Here is a 20,611-nt window from a genome sequence, read left to right on the forward strand (position 1 = left end):
AGGGTTACCACCGATTTCAATGTAAAAAATATGCACATGTTAATTTACTGGTAACATTCCGAAGTTATGTCTCTATGAGATGGAACACAGAGAGCATAACTTGGAACCAGTATGTAAACAAAGTTAATTTTCTTTGAATATTCTAAATCTCCCCGAAAGAGGTGTGGTTTGAGAAACAGATGTATTTACAAAGTGCAACCTCAATGTTATGATTAATTCAAGAGCTTCTGAAGCTAGTTATACATAAGAATGACCAATATACATATTATTCTTTATATATTTAAAGGGGACATGTTACTAAACCACTGACCGACCGTGCAAGGGCTTAATAGCCAGTCAAGGTTGTTAAAAACTTCCATTTGTTGTTATTAAACCAAATTTAACATGAAAATGAAAATTTTGAATATCAATAATTTTCTTCTATGCAATGTTCTTCATTATATTCTTAAAAAATTTCTACGAACTAAATAGAATTTCTTTCAATAGTTTAGTTTATTGAAATATAATGAGCAATTCTCTATAGAGTCATACTTATCCTCTGCTTGCCATAATTAATGTTACTGTAGAACAATGGATAAAAAGTGAGATTAATTATTTCAATTTAAGAAAATGCTGCATACAAGTAATGCTATCAAAAATTCAAAATACAACTTATAAGTTTTGTGAAACATATTCTTGAGAATTTTGCAATAGAATAACAGTTTCCTAATGTTTATTATTTAAAAAGAATGTAAAAAGTTGTGGAAAATAGTATAAAACAATATTTAACATAGCAAAAGTTCTGAATTTACAGTGCACTGAAAAAGATAGATAAAGAACTTGGTTTATGACAGCAATCAGAGCTTTAAACTATTATCAATATTTTTGGCTACCTTTCTGTCTTTGTTCAGGTGACATCATCAGAGTATATATATCTAGCAATTTTGGAAAACCAAAACCATCAGTTCCCTATAAACATAATTATGATAAAATTAACATTCATTATAATACATGTTAGTTATCATAAATAGATGTAAATTACAATAGTTAATTTAAATAACTGTTGTGATTAAAAGTATAAACATTACCCAGCATAGGTTTGTGACACATAATATATGTGGTCAAAGAACTGAAAAATTTGATGAAAATGAACATTTACCTATTATGGTTCAATATCCAAAATCTACGTACATTGCTACAATCAGCATATCAAAGAACCACACAAATTAAATTTTTGATGAAATACTTCTAAGTTAAACCATTTTTGTTCAAAGGGAAATAGCTCAAAACTTATTTCCATGAACCAATTATGTAAATCTAAATTCAGCTATTATTTTTTTTCCTTGATTTTCTGTGATAAAAAAAGAGGGAACGAATGATTTTGTTGGCTGTATAAATCTACAAGATAACTGAATTGCTGGATATACATATAAGACATTTTGTTGGTTTATGTAGGTAATATTTGTTTTTTTGTAAATTGTTTTGTTATAATTTAGACTGTTAGTTTTCTCCATTGATTTTTTCATATTCTTCATGTCAGGTCTTTAAAAGCCAACCATACAGCATGGGTTTTTTCTCCTTGTTGAAGGTGGTACAGTTGCCTAGGATTGCTTACATCCACTTCATTTGAACTTTGGTGGATAGTTGTCTGATTGGGAATCCTACCCCCTCTCCTTATTTTATTATCAACCTATATTTACCCCAACAAATCCTATTTTGATATTGTCTTGGTCTCTAAAACAGCATTTCTTGACTGCTTCATTAAACACGGTATAATTACTTCTACAGATGATGGCTACCTGACCAACTGTTTTACCTGTAATTTCACCTGAAATCATAAAGAAACATAAGGAACAGTTTATACCTTGATTTAAAGTAGTGATTTGATTTTATGTGTTTTTAACACCACTTTTAAGCATTGCTTTAGGCTATTTCATGGCAAGTGTAGGAAACCGGAGTGCCTGGAGGAAACACACAATTAACCTTTGATAGGAAAACTGGTAATCCTAGTCAATTAAGATTGCACTCACACGAGCGGGTTCTTAGCCCTTTCCTGTCCACTTCATAGCGATTTAAGTTCAAACTTTTTAGATAAGTTATATAGGAAAGATTCAATTTTTACATATTCACAACAATTGATATTTTTCTTTCTCGCCAAATTTGTGTAAACTAGTTGGTTCACTGTATATTTAATTCATATATATTACTTCACTTGGTTTTATCCTTAATTTTCATAACACAACCATCTAATAAATTAATCATATATTGTAGTACTTATCTCAATAAAAGAGATTTAATTTTTACGTAAATTCTCCTTATAATTTCATATATTTTAAAAAGTGTTAATCTAATTACTAGCCTGATTACTGCAAACAATACATGAAAATCAAAGTTAGACACAAAAATTTATCTGCATTTTCATAAAGAACACTTCACAAATATGTACTCTTCTTAAATAGAAGTACATATATCAATATATGTTTTAACAAGAGATTCTCCTTTGAGCTTGTAAACTTTCAACTTCCCTCTAATATCTAAACTATACAGTGAAGTTCTCATTCACTTCACTTTACAGACCAATTTATCATGTGACCTCAACTTACATTTTTTACCATTACCAACTAGTGTTTTCATTTTTTCCTCTTTCAATGTCTCTAAACAGCATGCAGCTATTTGTGCTATTTCTGGCCCAAATCTGAAAGACTATAAACACATATCTATTTAAGCAACAAGCAATCTTAAGAAGGACTTAGTGTAAATATGACTATGTGACTATTAAAATCTAGAACCGCATCAGTGGATGTCTTTACAATTGTTCAATCTGAGTATTTGTGTTTTTTAATGAACTTGGTGTTAATAATATATCAGAAGTCTATTCAAAATTCACACAATACTTCGCTTAACTTTTGATTATTTACGAGTCCTCGTTGTTATTGTCATTCTTCCATTTTTCCTTGGGCATTGGTTTCTCTTCTATTAACACAATTTTTCAAACACTATTTTTTCTCTTCTATTAACACAATTTTTCAAACACTATTTTCAACAATCTCTCCCCCTTAAAATTGAGTATTAGAAAAACCAACATTGAATTAAAAGTAAAGGTTTAGTCTGGAAACGAGATATCAAAAGTAGCCATTAATGACCATGCATTAATGTTAATCAAAACACTTAATAAATTGTTCCAAATATACAATGTCATGAATGTAGATACCATTTTGGAAAAGTGTAACTTTATTCATGAAATCTTGTTTATTATACATGGATTCATGAAAATACCATTCTCTTGAAATACCAGTTACCATTTTGCATTTTGAAGAAAAACTGAGGTTATTTACCTGTGTGAGGTAAAAGATAGTCGTAGATTGCACACGACTCATGGCATTAACTGCTCCACGGAATGCATAAATCTGTTGATGTGGATCTCCTACCAAAATCTTAGCTTGTGATTGGTTCAAAAGTATATCAGCAAGGGCTGCAAATAAATTTATCTTTATATATCTATAAAGTTTAAAATATTTCCCTCTTATATGAGAAGTTGAGACATTCATGGTTATTAATTATATAGATATCGATATATTTGATAAATCAACAGCATTCAAAAAGAGTATTCAAAAACATTGGAAAATGTAGAAACTGTCCACAGACCTTCACCCCTGTGTCCATATCTAGTGATCTACATTTAAAGAACAACATTATTCTAAGTTTCTTTTATATATTTTTCAATTCTATGACTTGTTTGTGTAGGAATTAACAATATTGGAAAAATTTGTTTTCCATTTTATTTTATTCTATATTTTTGAATGTTTGAAAGTAAAATAATATTGTTCAATCTGACAAATGGTTATGAGTATACCTGGAGACATGTCTTGAGCTTCATCTATCAATATGCAGTCATAATTATATAACTTTGGTTTGGATAGTTGGTACACCTTCAGATAGCCATCATGAGTCATTCCTACTTCCTTACAATTGAAATCTAACATCTTAGTCCAGATGATTTCAGCATCTTTGGCATACAGCTGAAATAAGAAAGATGTTTTCCTCATCAACATATGCTTCTAACAATACTACCATCAATATTTAATATAAAATCATGAGTCCTATAAAAAACATTAACTGAGAGTTTTAAAATCTAATACATATTACTTTAAATTAAGAAATTATTGCAGGTATTTATTATTTTGATTTTGTCATTTTAGACTAAAATGCTATTTTATTTTTTGCCATTTAAAGAAATATCCTTTATTTCATACACAAATTCCAAAATGTGAGTTTATATTATTGCCATTATAACCCTGAACCATTTTCCCCAATAATAAAATCATTGCAATAATTCCTGGATTTACAGTAGTACAAGATAACAATCTTTATTTTTTATATATTTATTTTTTTCACTTCAATTTCGAAATCAAAGTATACACTTACATTCTTTTTGTCAGAATCTATATATGTCATTTGTCCATTGTCATCCATTCTTTTCTCTGGTACATGTTCTGTTGTAATACAGGGGTCTGCTGAGGATATAAATGTGTTCACTGTGTCCATCACAAACTTAGCTCTTATAAACAAGTTATCTCCCTTTCTAGAAGGAAGAGCCTGAGTTATTTCATAAACTTTCAGATTCCTCAACTTCTTGGCAGCTATATATCTATAAAAGATTTTTAATACTGTTATATATCTGATTCAATAGAATGAAGCTTCCAGAGAGGATAGATCTATTTTTTTCACAGACAGCAGAATATAGTTTCAGTCAGACTTTATGCCCTATAAAATTTTAATTTCCATGCTTGAGCAAACATTGATTTAAGCAAAGCAGGCAAGCCAAACAAAGATTTGTCTTGCTAGCATTAATGTAAAAGCTGAAACCTCCAATAAAAATAGATAATATTCAGTTATGATTTTTATTTCAGTCTGTAGTTGTCAACAACTTACAGATACATGTTAAGGCGAAGTGTACGTAATTAAACTACACAGTGGATTTTTTTTAAATTTCACATAAGAATTCTGCTTGTAAAATTACACCAGAAAATGAAATAAAAAAAGGGGGTAACTGTTTTCGTTTTTGAGATACGAGCTGTTGAAATTAACTACATGAAACACCAAAATTACAAAGGATATATAGGGAAAATCATCAAAATTAGCAGATATTTTTACATTATCAAGATTTTCTATTTTGTTGGACAATGGATTTTTTTCTAAAATTGATATACGATTTAAAAATGAAAGACGAATCCATCGGTGCAAAGAAAGTCCTTAGCAACCGTATTAGTTTTTACGCTACTCTCTGTTGAAGTTTAGTTTTTGGCCGAAACATTACAATTATCTGGCGACGTCATTGTTTGCAGTAACGTGGCCACAACTTCTACGTCGAAACTTTATTATATACCGTACAATGTCGTAGCAATGGCGTGCGTGTGTATTACCCATCTTCCTATGTATTACGAATGATCTAAGGCTATAAATTGATAAGGAAATAAACTAACTAATTTTGAAGAATATTTCTGTCACAAAAGAAAAATTTTACTGCAAGTTTGTAAATTAATTTACCGCAAATGAAAGAAATTTACCGTAGACTCTCAATTTCATCTTTTCTATATTAGAGTCATTTCTGAACCTTTTTCAATGCTGGCATGGATTGTTTAATTCTTTTATGAATCAAATATCAAGTTTGAATTTGTCCCAGTTAACACAGTGTTGTCAGAATGAATTGATCGGCTTTAATACTAAGATCAGATATACACCTCGTTTTCAATCTTACTTCTGCATGTTTGTATTTAAAAAAAGTAGACTAATTTTGTGCATATTTTCATGTTCGTCATTTCTGAATGTTGTTAATCTGAGGATTTGCACACAATATAGTCTACATCATAAACCTATTTTATTAGTCATGTTTACACATATGCTCAAGACGCATCTCTGCCAAAACATATTTTTTTTTACAAAATTTCCAATCTCGATCACTTTCCCTTTTCTTTAACTAAATGACAAAGAATGATGTAATGTTTGCTGAATGAAGTTTCAGTAACATAAGAAAATATTTGTTTGTTCCATGCATTATTTGTTAAAAATCCACATTTAAGGATTAAAATTGATTGATTGATTGTTGGTTGCTTAATGTCCAGGCAAATATGTCATGCATGTTCGGGACAAGAACAAGTTAATAATAAATACAATTGGAAGTTTTGTTCATAACAGAGGCCATCCGGAATGATGGTCTGGGAAATTTGGAGTGCCACTAGAAAATGAGGGTATATTGGATAGGGACAGAAATTTTGACGCGTGCAACAGTCCACATACTCAACCCTTAAATTATAGTTGTTGCAATGGTTTTTAACGGGCGTAGAGTGTGGCACTCTCTTTACACGAGGCATCAGATTTAACAGTCCTATTCTGACCGGACATGACTGCGAGCTTAATAAATCCTGCACAGCCCAACCGACGTGACTTTGATCTTAATAAATCCTGCACAGCCGAACGGACACTCCTCTTTGGCAAATGTTTTACTGCCGGTCGGGAGAAGACCAAGCGACCATATTTCGTTTCCCCAGTCACCCTTGGGGTAACACAGATTTAAACAATAAGCATAATGCATACTATGGCTCTTCAACTATTTTAGTTCTTATACATCTGTGGCTTTAAAATGTTCTGCCTTTAGTGTCCCTTATCTAGATTAATCCAGAAAAGCGCTTCATTTCATTTAATCGCATATGTATACATTTTTTTTTAAAAATAGAAAAGATCGGAGTATTTGGTATAACTACCCGTCGCAGATATTTCATACATGTATATTCAAAATGAAAACCTTACACCTTATATGATCCGTTTGAGATCGACGTACCTAGTCAGTGCAATAACGACCGTAACATACCCATGCAGTGTTATGCAATACAATTTGTGTAGGGGAATGCTTTAAATAGCAATGAATATAGAGTATTGCTTTAAATTAACTGGTGTAAAATTAATTATATAAGAATGCAACCTTAAGAGAATTATCATGTTTGATGCTTTAAAAATGTACCTAATAAAATGTTATAAGAATGTACTCAGTGTAATGCACGGAGATTATTTATACTGAATTGCTACACGGGTTTACCTAGCGAAGCGCCGTACGAATATAGCCTCTGCATAATGCAAATGCATAGCTTTCCTATTTATATCATATAAAACAATAAGGAGATGTGGTATGACATCCAATGAGTCAACTACCCGCCACTGGTTAAATGAAGTCGATGTAAGCAATAACTATTAACAACCAAACTCTTTTCAACAATTAAAGGGACAAAAACATAATGTGTAGGCCACAAAAACCCTGATATGAAAAATGCTAAAAATTTCCAACGAGAAAATCAACAGCGTTATTCATGAAAAAAATAGTTACGAAAAACAAATACCATGTTGTGAAGTGACAGACTTGTACCAAAGTGAATAACAACCAGTAAACTATTAGTCCAATAACACAAAACTTTGGAGTTTAAAATTATTTATATTCAACGATTTTATCGGATACATTTTTTTTTTGGGGGGGGGGGTTGATAATAAAAAAAGTAATATCCTATAAAAAACGTTGAATGTAAATGATATGAAACTCCAAATTCTTACATTATTGGACAAGTTATTGGCAGATCCTTACGAGAGTTGCCCCCCCCTTTTTGGGCCGATCAATGCATTTGAATGGGGACATATAGTTGGAGCCCCCCTGTCCTGGGTTGGGACCCCCCTTTTTTAAATGGCTGGATCCGCCTCTGCTAGTACACCACATGCTTCTCAATTCTTGTATTATGATCTATTATCATGAACTAAGTGAAAGCATAGAGCTGACGGAGTGCGAGATCTTCCTGGATAATCATTGAGGTAGTTTAAGCATCCCTTGCAGTAGACTTCTGTTAAATTAAAAAAAAATCTTTAAAATGCTATATGGAAATGTATTAAAAGTCTGAACTAATTTCAGCTCTCATTCCACTAAACATTAAATTGCAGTTACCAGTGCCACAAAAATTTCCTGACCTCTTTTCTTTAACCGTAATGATATATTCTACTCATTCATAATCATCTTGAATTAAGACTTGGGAATAAAACGTTACTACATTTTTTTCTCTAATTTGAAATGATGCATACAGGCACAATAAAAGAAAACAAATTTTGCTATCTCTTCGAAATTGGAATTTGAAAAAGAAGAAATGACGTGTTATATTTTATCATACATGAATCATGTGTATTTGTACTTTCAATTTCAATTTGGTTCTAAATTTACATTCAGTTTTCCCATAAATTTCAGACGGAATAAAAGACACCTGTTTATTTTTAGGACATGTACAAAAAGTTGAAAACTGGAAGTTGAATGACATAGTTTTTAATTATTCTAAGTATTCTTAGAGTGATCACTTTTTAGTTTACTATGAGTATTTTTTGGGGGCCTAATTAATTTTCGTCTTTGTTCTTCCGACTTGTAAGTGTTGCCCTAAACTAGTGGTCAAATTATATTCTCTTTGTATCGTCTTATTTTCTAAATGAATATAAAACATGTCCTAAAATTTTCATTTGCACAAAATACGAACATGTCAACGTTTTTTTAATCTAATAATTAATTTCACATGTCATTCATTAATTGTTTGGAAACCTAAAACTTTATGTTGAGTACTGTGTGTTTTCGTTCAAAACTACGTCTTTTAAAATGATATTGTTGGATGTCAATAGAAGTAGAATCGTCACATGTTTATTTATTTATAATTCTGTTGTTAGGCGTTTTCACAATCTGTAGATATCATAAGTTTTACACGAAATACCTTTCATGTCCCATGCGTCTAAAACCAAAAAAATCAACTGGTATTAAAGTCAAGCTGCACGAAACAATAGAATGCTTTGATTTCTAACTGGAGTAATTCAGATAATTTCTCATGATTAAGTTTTTTAAGACAGCACAGGCGTGCTTGTTGGATTTATGATAGACCACACAAAGTATTTTCTCTTTCGTGTGTCCTTTCATGGAGTAAGGGAGATAACTTGCGTAACTAACGTTGAAGGTTATTAATCCAGTATTCCGCTAGAGGCGTGCAATTACATACACTTCGCCTTAACTTGAAATAAAATGTGTTAACTCGATTGTACTGTTGAGCTTAGCTTTGGAAGATTACTTTAAAATAGAAATAATGATCAAGCCCCTTTGACTGAGAATAATATACAACATCAAGATAAAAAATAAATGGTGTCTTTCTATTTTAAGGCATGATATTTTTATTATCTATTCACCTTCTACCTGTATACTGGAATGCTAAACCATGACCTGTCTTACACACCACATTGCCTGGAAACTGGGTATTAGCATGCTCTTTTATAGACCTATTATTGAGAAAAACAAATATTATCATCATATTTTTTTTTCAATTAGTTATATCAGTACAAAGTATCAGATATAAAAAAATATTACCATATCTATGTAATATCATATTCAACATACAATTTCTATCAAATATTAAAATATATTTTCCACTGTGTAAAATAATATAATGAATATTTATTACAAAACTACTATTAAATTCAGTTTTGATCTAAGGTCACATGCAATGATTTGGATTAGTTATTAAGCAAAACAATTTTACACTTTACAAGGAAACAATACGTGTAAAATTTTTTGCTTCCACTTTCTGAAGTTGCTTTTTATTAGCTTGGTTTTTTTTTAATTTTCAAACTATGGACTTGATTTTCTGGACCTAATATGGCTCTTTCTGAACTTACTTCTTTTTTAATTTCGTACATATTCTCAGGTTGTGTTCCACAACTGAGTGAAGTTTCATTAATATCAGTCTAGCTCTTTAAGAAATATAATGTTTCTTAGAGACTAAAACCACATATTATAATATTGAAGTAAATTCAATTATATCACCATTAACATAGACATAGAAAGGGATAACATTCACTTATGCACATTCCTAGGTAGTATCTTTAGTATCTACCAATTTGTGAAGTTTCATCAATACCAGTCTAGCTGTTTGGGAGAAGTTTTACTTTAGAGAGACTATTATCCCCTTTATATACCACTTAATGCAATATTAAAGGAATTAAATTTGATTATCTCCCTTTAATCATGTTGACCCTGATTATATTCCTAAATGCACATCCTCAGGCAGTCTAGAATTGTATAAATTTTCATCAATATTAGAGCTGTTTTGAGAGATTTTGTTACTCAACTGTGTAAATTCTCAATATCCATCCCCCTGTTTAGGATTGTGTTTACTAGGCCCATGGACATACAGGGTGCTTCATATAAACATACATAACAAGACTTTGTTTGTTGGTGTTTAAATTAGTTTATAAATGGAATTTACACTTTAATTATTCTGAAGAAAACAAACTGATGACTTACTTATTATATACTACCAACAGGAATCTCATGCTTGGTCTCATCTTAGTGTATCTGACTAATGTTGTAGTTTTACCAGTACCTATAAAACAGGAAAGATTCATCATGACTCTGAATAAAGTATAAAGCCAGAACTTGGCTAATGGATGGGAAAATATATAAAGTTCTTCAATTCTTTAAAATTGTGATAATTTTATTACATGAACTACCAGTCAATAAGCAGGGAAGGACATATTTGTTGTATTGTCATTTTTAAATTGTTTTGGTAAAATGTTGTTTTATTTCCTCATCTATAAATCAATTAATATATTACCTGCAAAGGCCACAATTTTGATTACTTCCCCTGGTTCTACATTATAGCTGACAATTCGGCTCTGTTCATGGGTCATTTTTACTGTACAATCTGAGCGACTGAAAGAGAAATTTTCTTAGATTTTCAGAAGAAGCAACGAACACAAGTGTAAACACATAAAAAATATCAACCCATTAGTTCTATATGCATCTACAATTCTATGAGATAAAATTCGGAACAATATTCATTTATTATGAGGAGACCATATTTTCCATAAGATATCATTGTCAAACTATTTGACATTACTTATTTCAATGATTCTTGTTGTAATTTTATATCAATAGAGATAAAACATTTGGCAATCTGGTAAATATTTGTCTACATTGGTGTAAACATGACTTCCAAGTCAGGGAAGAATGAATTCTTATCATTTCTAGAGTTCAAAATTATTTTCAGTATGACTCATATGAAAATACCAAGATTTAGTATTGATGATGTCAATGAGGCAACTATCCATAAACTAAAGAAAGCAAATGCAAACATTGCAAAATCAAATTAAGAAATTAAAGTTGTCACCTCATGATTCACTTTAAAATATCAATAATTATTGTCTCATCTAAATAAAATTAATTGCACCACATTGAATTAAAAAGCAATACCTGTATTTTATTAGACTTTGTTGTCCAGATTTATTGGTAATGGCATTTTGCAAATCACCAAGACTAGTGGCAGATGCATTCTCATACAAGTATAGAGCATAAAATAGCCTGTAATGCATTCTGAAAAACAGAAAAAAAGTCTCTTAGAACACTTGTACAAAACAATTTGAAACTCATTCATTCCTAAATATGTATAACAAAACTATTTTATGTTACATTTTAGGTCAGAAAAGAAGATGTGAAACTGTTCAGCCACTTAAATATCAAAAGTTCATACATACATAACTATACAGGAAATTTTCCTGTGTATAAAAACTAATGGGGAAGATGTTTCATGAGGGCAAAAGCTCACCTTAGCACTGATCATGAAAGCAAAATGAGCTAAAAATCCTTGTCAAAAAATTTCTGGTATAAAAGTGGATCTATAAAACACAACACACATTTTAAATAAAGTACTTGTTTTTGAATTGTGGATGAATACCTAGGTGTCAACTATAAAACATCCAAAACAGAAGGTCATCTATAGAAAGACAAGTTATGCAATTCATTTCATGCTGTTTTCGATAATATTTTTGTAATTACTATTGTACATGCTGAATATTTCAATCAGTAACTAGCTAAATAATGTCAGGTTAAGGCACTCAGCATTTTGTACAAAAAAGAAGATTGACAATAGCTTGTCCATTTTTATGGTATAAATAACTTTTATGTTGAAAGAAGGAGCTTTTTCTCCAAAAAGGATTTCCATATTTTGGAGAAAAAAATATTGGAAAGTCCCAATTGATATCTAGCAGACATCTATCTATGATAAACGTTTTTGTTTTCTTATCTTCTAATAGATTAATTTTGGTTCATTCAATTAAGAAAGCTGGCTTGTCATATTTTGGATTTTTTGTCGGATTATATGAATACTCTGGTTTTATCCATTTGAATGCCTTGAAAAAAAACTGCCCTGTGACCCCATTTTTCTTTTTGTAAATCTTTTACATGTAAAATGATAAGCCATCTGTAGAAGTCTGATAAAATTTTAATTACTTTTTAACAGTTTTTGAGAACTTCAACTTGTCAGTGATAAAGCTATGAAAAGTCAAGAGAGAATATTTTCCTGCCAATATTTAAATGGCTAATATCTCGAAAACAAGCATGGTGACCTATATATTTTTTCTGCTCTTTAGATTCCTTTATTAATCCCCTTATCAATATAAACTAGTGTTTTGAAAAGTTAATTACTTTGAAACTGAGAAACCAACTCCCTTAACTCGTATCTTAAAAACTTTGAAAATACAATGTACATCATGATCAATTCATTAAAAAAAGCACACACAAAATAACAAAAACAAAAAATATCATAAAAATGAAAACCAACCCATTCCACACATCATCACTTTTGACAGTCTTGAAGGCATACAGGAATGTAGCAATACAGTATAGACATTCCAGTAGCTCTATAGAGGTACACTGTGAGGTAGGTACCAGTAAACACTGGATTATCTCCTGTATGTCATACACTGTCTGTGATATAATGACTAGGATAGTGATACAGCACCAAGGATTGGGCTCCTGCAAGATAAATTTCATATCATTAAAGGCATACGATACAGTTACAGGGGAGGTAATGACTTTTTGCGACGTCAAACTATGACTTATCGAGAAAGGATTCAGTTTTTGACTGATTTTTATCATTCAAACTTATTTAACTTGAAAATGAGTTCATGAACCCCTCTGTTTTAAAATGTCATTTGGTTTGATTACTTCAGAAGATTGTGTGTGCCAATTTTCATGAAAACATGAATAATGCAAATTTTTTTAATTTGATAAATATGCAGCAAAATTATGTTTTTTTACTACATTCATGTACACTTGATAAATATGAGTTATTTGAAAAACAAATTGCACAAATTTAAAGGACATTTATATAAAACAGAATTTATAAATAATTTAACAAAAAAACACCTTGTGTTTGTCTTTTAAACAAAAAAGTTATGCATTTCTCTTGAAAGGAAAAATACGTCCACAGATCTGAATTTTGAGCAAATATATAAAATGTGCACCTCATTTCACTAAAAAAGTAGCACATGAAGGTATATTATTTTTAATCAGGCAAAAAATAGCCTTATTTCAAATTGTCGAAAAATTTCTATGTGGTCCAAGGACACAGTTATCCTCCTTTGGTTTCTACAAATATAGTCCCTAGTGTAAACAGTGTATAATTTGCATGTTTTATTTGATACACTTTCCCAATTTATTTCTTGATATTAAATGCATGGAATAGAAGGGGGACGTTATTACATGTTAAAAACATTTGGGTGCTGAATCTTTATGTTAAGTAGTGATTTGGTCAGTTCAAAAAGGTCAAATTTTACCACTCTGAAGCTGTCAAACTGAATTTTACACCCCCTTAACACAGAATTGTCAATATTTTGATTTAGAGCTGGTAGAAGTTTCTATAATTTTGATATTATATGTCTCACTGGTAATACACTATACTGTAAAAATCTTTTTGAGAAAGAGCAGGTGCGATTTTTTAAATTTGAATTTATTGTCTAAAAGAAATGCTCTACGAAATAACTGTGTTCTCTGGCCATGTGGGATCAAAACTGTGTCATATGCAAACAGGTCTTTGTTCAAATTGAGATTATATTTCTCAAAATTATTCATTTGAGTATAATATTTCAGAAAATGTATCAATGACTGACATACAATTTGAATATAATTTTGGTCATATAAGACTCTATTATGTTATGTATTTGTGCTTTAATTTCTTATCAGAATAATTCTTAGGTTTGTAATAAGTGTTTGAAGTCTCACATTTTGGAATGGAATAAATCCAGTTCCTTCTATTAGTCTTAAATTAATTATTCCTTTAAAATAATAACTTTAAAAAATTGTAGAAAGTTTTTTAATATTTGAGTAATTTGCCCAAAAAAGGGTGCATAGTAAACTAAAAGTTATTTGAACCTTAAAACATAAAAATTTTTATTCACTCTTTACAAAATGGTGTCAATACATGTATTGTTGTCAAATCAATAGATTAATATGCAGTCTGGCCACTTAAGTGCAGTATTGTAATTTGTGATGTTGCCAACTAAAATGTTCTCTAACAAAGCTTTTTGGGTAAAATTCATTAGAAGCAACAGCCTTACATAAAAAAATATTTTACTTAAATCAATATCTTTGTATAACTCTTTTCAGGTTTCATAGAATAATATCGTTTTGAGTGAGGTTTTTGCTACTATCTATTAAAATTTAAATCTATTAAAAAGGATATTGAAATTCATTTAAAGGGAAACTTCGCAAAAAAATCAAAAATTGATATTATGTCCATTCTGTATAAAAATGCTCAAATTTATAAATATTAAAGTTTTATTCCGCTAGATAAGAGATCACCATCGATTTTAAATTTTGAGTATCAGTTCTCTGCCTTCCGCCATTTTGTTGTCCTGTCCAAATAAAAATCACGATATGTCTATAAACCACAAAGAAACAAAACTACAGTAACCGATGTAGTCTTAATTACGTGTCGATATCTTGTCAATCGTACGGTTGTTTTATCTGACTAACTAACTTGATACATAAAATGTTCTTATTTTTTTAATAACCATATAGTCTGTTATTTTTAAACTGTTAATATTGGAATTAGTTAAAAAGTCAAAGTTCAAATCATAAATAAGTGTTCCATGAAAATTGTTTTCGAAAATCTAATTCGTTCATAATTCTTTAAAGTAATATACTTTATTCAAACAAATTAGGATCTTCGCTCCACTGATCACCCGCATGGCTTAAGGTATTACTCCCAAAGGTATTGTGAGGGGTGTAAGGTGACACGTCCAGGTATTCAAGCGATTTCCTGTCGGGCTTGCAAGTTCATGCATCGTTTCACTTCTGTAGGTATTGATCAGTGTACACGGCCGATAACTTATAACTTTCCATTTTGAACTATCAGTTGCATGTATAATATACATCTCTGTCTTGCGTGTCCGAAAGTTATATAATATACTAGTCATTACTTAACTCATACGCTTGTTTATAAATAAAATTTCTGGTGTAAAGAATATTATTTATAAAAAAAAAATGATACAAAAAAAAATTAAAAAAAAAATTGAAGATATACAAATATACGTATTTTTTCGAACGGTTAATTTGGGAAAATCAGAGACATATAATTGTATTATATGTCTCTGGGAAAATGTAATGTTTAGTCGTTGTCAATAGTAAAGGAAATAGTTGGATCATTCCAGAAATGTTGATTAAAAAAATGTGCGCACTTGTCGACGATTCGTTTATACGCCCGGATAGAAAGTTACGGAACTACAGCGCAATTTAAAATATATACATGTATACATTGAACATAAGAAAGAAACATACATTTTGTGCAAATTGGGGTAAAAGTTTTGTAAATAGACTAGTCCACGTATACCAACAGTATGTAATCATCCAATTCGAAGAAGAAGAAGAGGACCAATTTGATTTAAATACAGGTCGATCTATAACTTGCTTTGGTTCATCGAAGTTATGAACATAGTAAAATCAGAGATTTATATATCAATTAGATTGTTCTCGAATAAAGAAAGAAATTCGTCATCACCACAATTGTTCCGACATATGCAACTTGACGTACACTAATAATCCCCGAGGGATGTGAATATTTTCTAGGAAAGCTATTGAGTATTAAAGTTTCAAATCATTTTCGGGATTTATTTTCTTTCTTGATATTCAATGACAGCAAATTTAAAGAATAAACTGTTTGTCAGATATTTGTCCGCTTTAGGGGTATTCTTGCCAGTTGAACAGACTTATAATTACATTCAAAAAAAGGAAAGATGACATTAAATTCGTTGTCTTTTGTTTTTAAACATCTTTGGTCAAATAGTTATTAAGTATTATACGTTGTGAGACGAAGACTATTTTAATAAGGACGTCCCCGATTATGATTAAATTTGGTTGACGTTTTTCACACTTGATAAAGAATATCTATTCGTAATTTTTCGATTCCATTCCAAGAAGACCTTAAATTAGCTCTCAATTTTTTAAAACTTTTCAAGTAGAAAAATATGTTCATATTATATTCCGCTTCGGTAGAGAGTTATCTTCAGTGAGTTCCAGTTATTAATTTATACGTGGCTTTTAAAAAGTCTAAATCTAAGTGTTCTCATTCATTTATTTGCCTAATAAAGACAAATAAAAATACTTTGGTAAATCTATTTATAATTTCTAAGTTCTCCTTTTTATTAGACATCAATCAAGGACAAAAGGTGTAAATCATTTCAATCGGACATATGATTTAAGTTTCCCGTCTTTAACCGAAAATTGTGTATTTCGTAGTAAATTAACTTATTTGAATTCAAATAAATAATAGCACCAAACATAATTAAATAATTCCACGGCGATCAATTTTTATTTGTCACCAACTTGAATATATATTTTAAATATGTGTATTGTCTTATAATTCACTGATCCGAATAGACTGTCACACCTGGCAAGGTGTGCCCGAGAGGCGTGGTTAAATACCGAAGTGCAAATAACAATTTACCTTTCAACAAACCATCTACGAGTATTGCCACAGAACCGTGAATACACACATCGTATCAACCAAGTCATAGCAGAGATAGTTAAAGGTCAATAAGAGTACACCAACATATTGTCTTTACAGATTATTGTACTTTACTTTGTTCACCTTATCAGTCCGAAAATATATTAATTAAAAATAAATTTATAACTTTTTGTGTTGTCTACAAAAATAATTCGAATATATACGTTTAACATAGAAAATTTATCTCATGAATATGTACAATTGAACGTCTGTGCGTTTTATCTTCTTATTATCGGATGGTTATTTAGATAAAGCATAAGTCATCGGCGCGCTTACGATTACGTTAAAATATGATTAAAAACCAAGACTTTTAATGATTGTATTTTAAATCCCGGCATGCAAAAACCAGGAGAAAACGTCACGACCTACAGGAAGTAGTTAATATTTTTTCATTAAATTTAGAATTTCTCCTTTATTACTGCACATATAGCGATAACACTTTGTGAATATATATGTTATGTCATAATGAACATATTTAAACCATAAGTAAAAAATCGTGAATTTTCCCTTTAAAGTAGATACTACTGATATACCTACTTCATTTAATAAACAGTCGGTTAGTCTTTCCTTCATCAAAGCCTTTGCCCAATTATATTTTGTATGTTTCTCTAAACATTGAATTATATTTCCTGCTGTAATAGGTTTGAACTTCTTCATATACCTGTGAAAATAAAACAAAATGCATGTATGCACTGAGGGTAAAGATTGTTTTATTTATCAGTGGCAGTAAAATCAAATATTGCAGTGGTTTTTTTAGAACAGATAGTAGATTCTAACACCTTGCAAAATTATTATGTAATTCATTTTGTGACTTGAGTATTGGAGTATATATTTCATTGATTATTTTCTGGAATTTATCATGAATAGAATGTATACAATGTTTGGATCTCTATATTTTGTGTATCTCAACAGTAGTAATAAATCTTGAAAGATTTAGAAAAATAGTCAGTTCGATAGGGTTTTAATTGTACTTCATGCAATCTTTACCCCCGAAATGGTAAAGTTATAAATATAAGCACAACTAGAATTTATACCTGATAAGCCCTGTTAGGAAATCAACAAATTTATTCATTTTTTCATCTACGAGTATGCTTTTAATTTCTGTCATAGCACCTGGCAGCCCTTTCTTCAACCTGTTATATTTCTTCTTCCACGGAACAAACTGGAAAGAACACCAATAATTATATACATCTTTGTAGATCTTAATTCCTAGTAAAAATGTGTATAAATTGAAGTTATAAATTTGAAGTGTTTTGACAATTGTGAATGTTCTCCAAAATCTTTGTATACGTACATGTAAAAGCATAATTTGTAACGTATTTTGTATTCAGTATACATTTTGTACATGTACATTGTTCATGTACATGTATGTAAATCAATGTATATTTACAATGTTTAGATTTTTTTGACAAGGATAGTTTGTTTGTTCTTATAAATAATGCAATAAACACTCTGAAGTTTGGTTTTAGTTTGGTAATTTTCATTGTCAGCATTGAGTTGACTTTTCATCAAATCAACAGAAAACTTATCTGTAAGACTAAAGAAATAAATTTTTGAACATGTATTACAAAGTACAATTATTTATTACAAGTTTATTCAGAAAATCAATTTTAAAAAGAGTGTGGTGCTTTAATGTTCAATGCAGTCTGCAAACAGAAACTTCAAGTTTTTTGTTTTTTTCATTATCAAAATACAAAGAATTTTTCAACATGCAAAAGAAATTATATTTTCAACATGTTTAATAAACAAAAAGGAATTCATATATTTCTACACATGTATTGGCAAATAAAATAACATACAATGTAATCTATCATTACTGTACGTGCATTTGTACCTTTAGAATGCACAATAGATGATAAACTTACTCTATCTGAAGAAATTATGTGACTCCATCTCGTACAGACTCTATTACTGTTTAGGCAAAGATCTAGCATAGGAAGCTGAGCAAAGATTATTTCTAAAAGTTCATCTGGTAAGCGTTCAAAATAGTCAATTTGTGGCATTTCTTGTCCTGGTTGTGAGCTTAATGAAGACCCTAATAACCCAAATTTTTCAGATGCCAAATCAACTTCAGTACACAATATGTCATCATCTTCAGAGCTGATATTACCAGGGCTAAATATTGTACTTTGTTTTAATGCTGTAACCCTTGAGTTAATAGTTTTTTTTACACTATTTCTTCTTTTGCTTTTTGAGTTTGATTTCTTGCTCTGCACAATCTTGTTTGATTGATAATGTTTTTGTCCTTCAAATAGCTGTTTCATAGCTGAATTGTTTCCTACATCAACTCTACTGGTCTGTGACTTTTGTGAATCAGATGGACTGTCATCACTTATATAAATATTTGAAGATCCCTGAAGTTTTTTAATTGGAGAATACATCTTAACAGGAGTACCATAATTGATTTGTTCCGATTTCTCAGGTGTTGAAATAGGACTGTCTGAAACAACTATATGTGAGCTCGTGATTTGTTCATTTGATTTACTACAACCATTTCTTTTATTAGAGAATGAAGATGCACCAAAGAAAGTTGTAATTGATTTCTGTTTTGAATCAGTATTTACCGAAATCTTTGACTTTTTCCTGGGAGAAACAGTTGCTGTAAAAGAAGTTGATGGTTTCATATCAAAATGGGATGAAAGATCTGGACTCTCATTGTGCAATTTTGCAGCTGATGTAAATCCACCAAATTGTCCGGATTTAAAACTTGATGTTAATCCACTTTTATATGTCAAGTTATTTGAAATCTCTACTCCAACGTTGTTTGAATTGATTTTAGACCCATCAGCATATTTTGCACTCTGAAAAGCAGTTGCATTTCTGTTTGTATGATATCGTGGTGCTAAATGATGGAGATTAATATCTGTGTTTGGAAGTTGGCTGCCAGCTGGATTTGTTAAAATCTTTCCACCATGATCAGGAGAATCTGCAAATTTCTGGCACATATCTGATGTCATATGGATTTTACGACGCTTTGGTTGTGTGGGTACGAAATAGCCAAGAGAATCTTCATCTTCGTTGATGCATTTGACAGAAATTATATTTTTGATGGTGGTTTCAGGAGAGATGTAATTTTTTCGTGTAGGTGAAAGAGTGGATACATTTTCATGATTTTGTTTACTCTCTGAAATGGTAGTATTATTATGTGAAAGGGTCTCTGAATACTCATTGCTTATGATTTTGTTGCTGTTATAGCCAATGCATCCTTTATTATTCATATCTGGATTGTAACAGTTATTTGCCTAAGCAATGGTGACGATCAACTGTCAATTTTGCGTTTCGGTTTTCAATTTTGAAACGTCCACCATTTTTGAGGTAATACTAAAATCAGTGCAATGTCGGAACTATTCCGGAACCAGATGCACCGCAGGGCGCAGCTTTATACGACTGCAGAGGTCGAACCCTGAACAGTTTGGGCAAGTATGGACACAACATTTAAGCTTGATACAGCTCTGAATTTGGATTGTGATTAAATAGTTGACACAACATAGGTTTTTGACACAGAATGAATGTGGTCTAAGAACTGAAACTTAAAAACTTTCAAATTTTAAAGTGGTCATTTATACCTATTTTGGTCCAATATCCAAAATCTAAATACATGGTTAGATCTGAGACTACTATAACACATGGATCTGAGACTACTATAACACATGGATCTGAGACTACTATAAAACATGTGTTATAGTAGTCTCAGGTTATATTCAGCATATCATAGAACCCCAAGAATTCATTTT

The 20,611-nt window shown here is 30.5% G+C and overlaps 1 protein-coding gene across 1 annotated transcript in view; it reads right to left on the reverse strand.

The window, feature by feature from the left end:
* Positions 1-20,191, reverse strand: part of LOC134685361 (F-box DNA helicase 1-like) — a 30,264-nt gene extending 10,073 nt beyond the window's left edge. The window contains exons 1-14 of the mRNA XM_063545063.1: positions 18,743-20,191; positions 17,912-18,039; positions 17,415-17,538; positions 12,654-12,847; positions 11,288-11,407; positions 10,650-10,747; positions 10,340-10,418; positions 9,226-9,315; positions 4,405-4,627; positions 3,833-3,998; positions 3,315-3,451; positions 2,583-2,682; positions 1,680-1,807; positions 873-948 (exon numbers count right to left, since the gene is read on the reverse strand). Coding sequence (XP_063401133.1) covers positions 873-948; positions 1,680-1,807; positions 2,583-2,682; positions 3,315-3,451; positions 3,833-3,998; positions 4,405-4,627; positions 9,226-9,315; positions 10,340-10,418; positions 10,650-10,747; positions 11,288-11,407; positions 12,654-12,847; positions 17,415-17,538; positions 17,912-18,039; positions 18,743-20,095 — 3,016 coding nt within the window. The 5' untranslated portion in view covers positions 20,096-20,191. The remainder of the gene's footprint in view (positions 1-872; positions 949-1,679; positions 1,808-2,582; positions 2,683-3,314; positions 3,452-3,832; positions 3,999-4,404; positions 4,628-9,225; positions 9,316-10,339; positions 10,419-10,649; positions 10,748-11,287; positions 11,408-12,653; positions 12,848-17,414; positions 17,539-17,911; positions 18,040-18,742) is intronic.
* Between the last annotated feature and the right edge of the window lie 420 nt (positions 20,192-20,611).

Source organism: Mytilus trossulus, chromosome 1 (genome assembly GCF_036588685.1).
Source record: "Mytilus trossulus isolate FHL-02 chromosome 1, PNRI_Mtr1.1.1.hap1, whole genome shotgun sequence".
NCBI lineage: Eukaryota > Metazoa > Mollusca > Bivalvia > Mytilida > Mytilidae > Mytilus > Mytilus trossulus.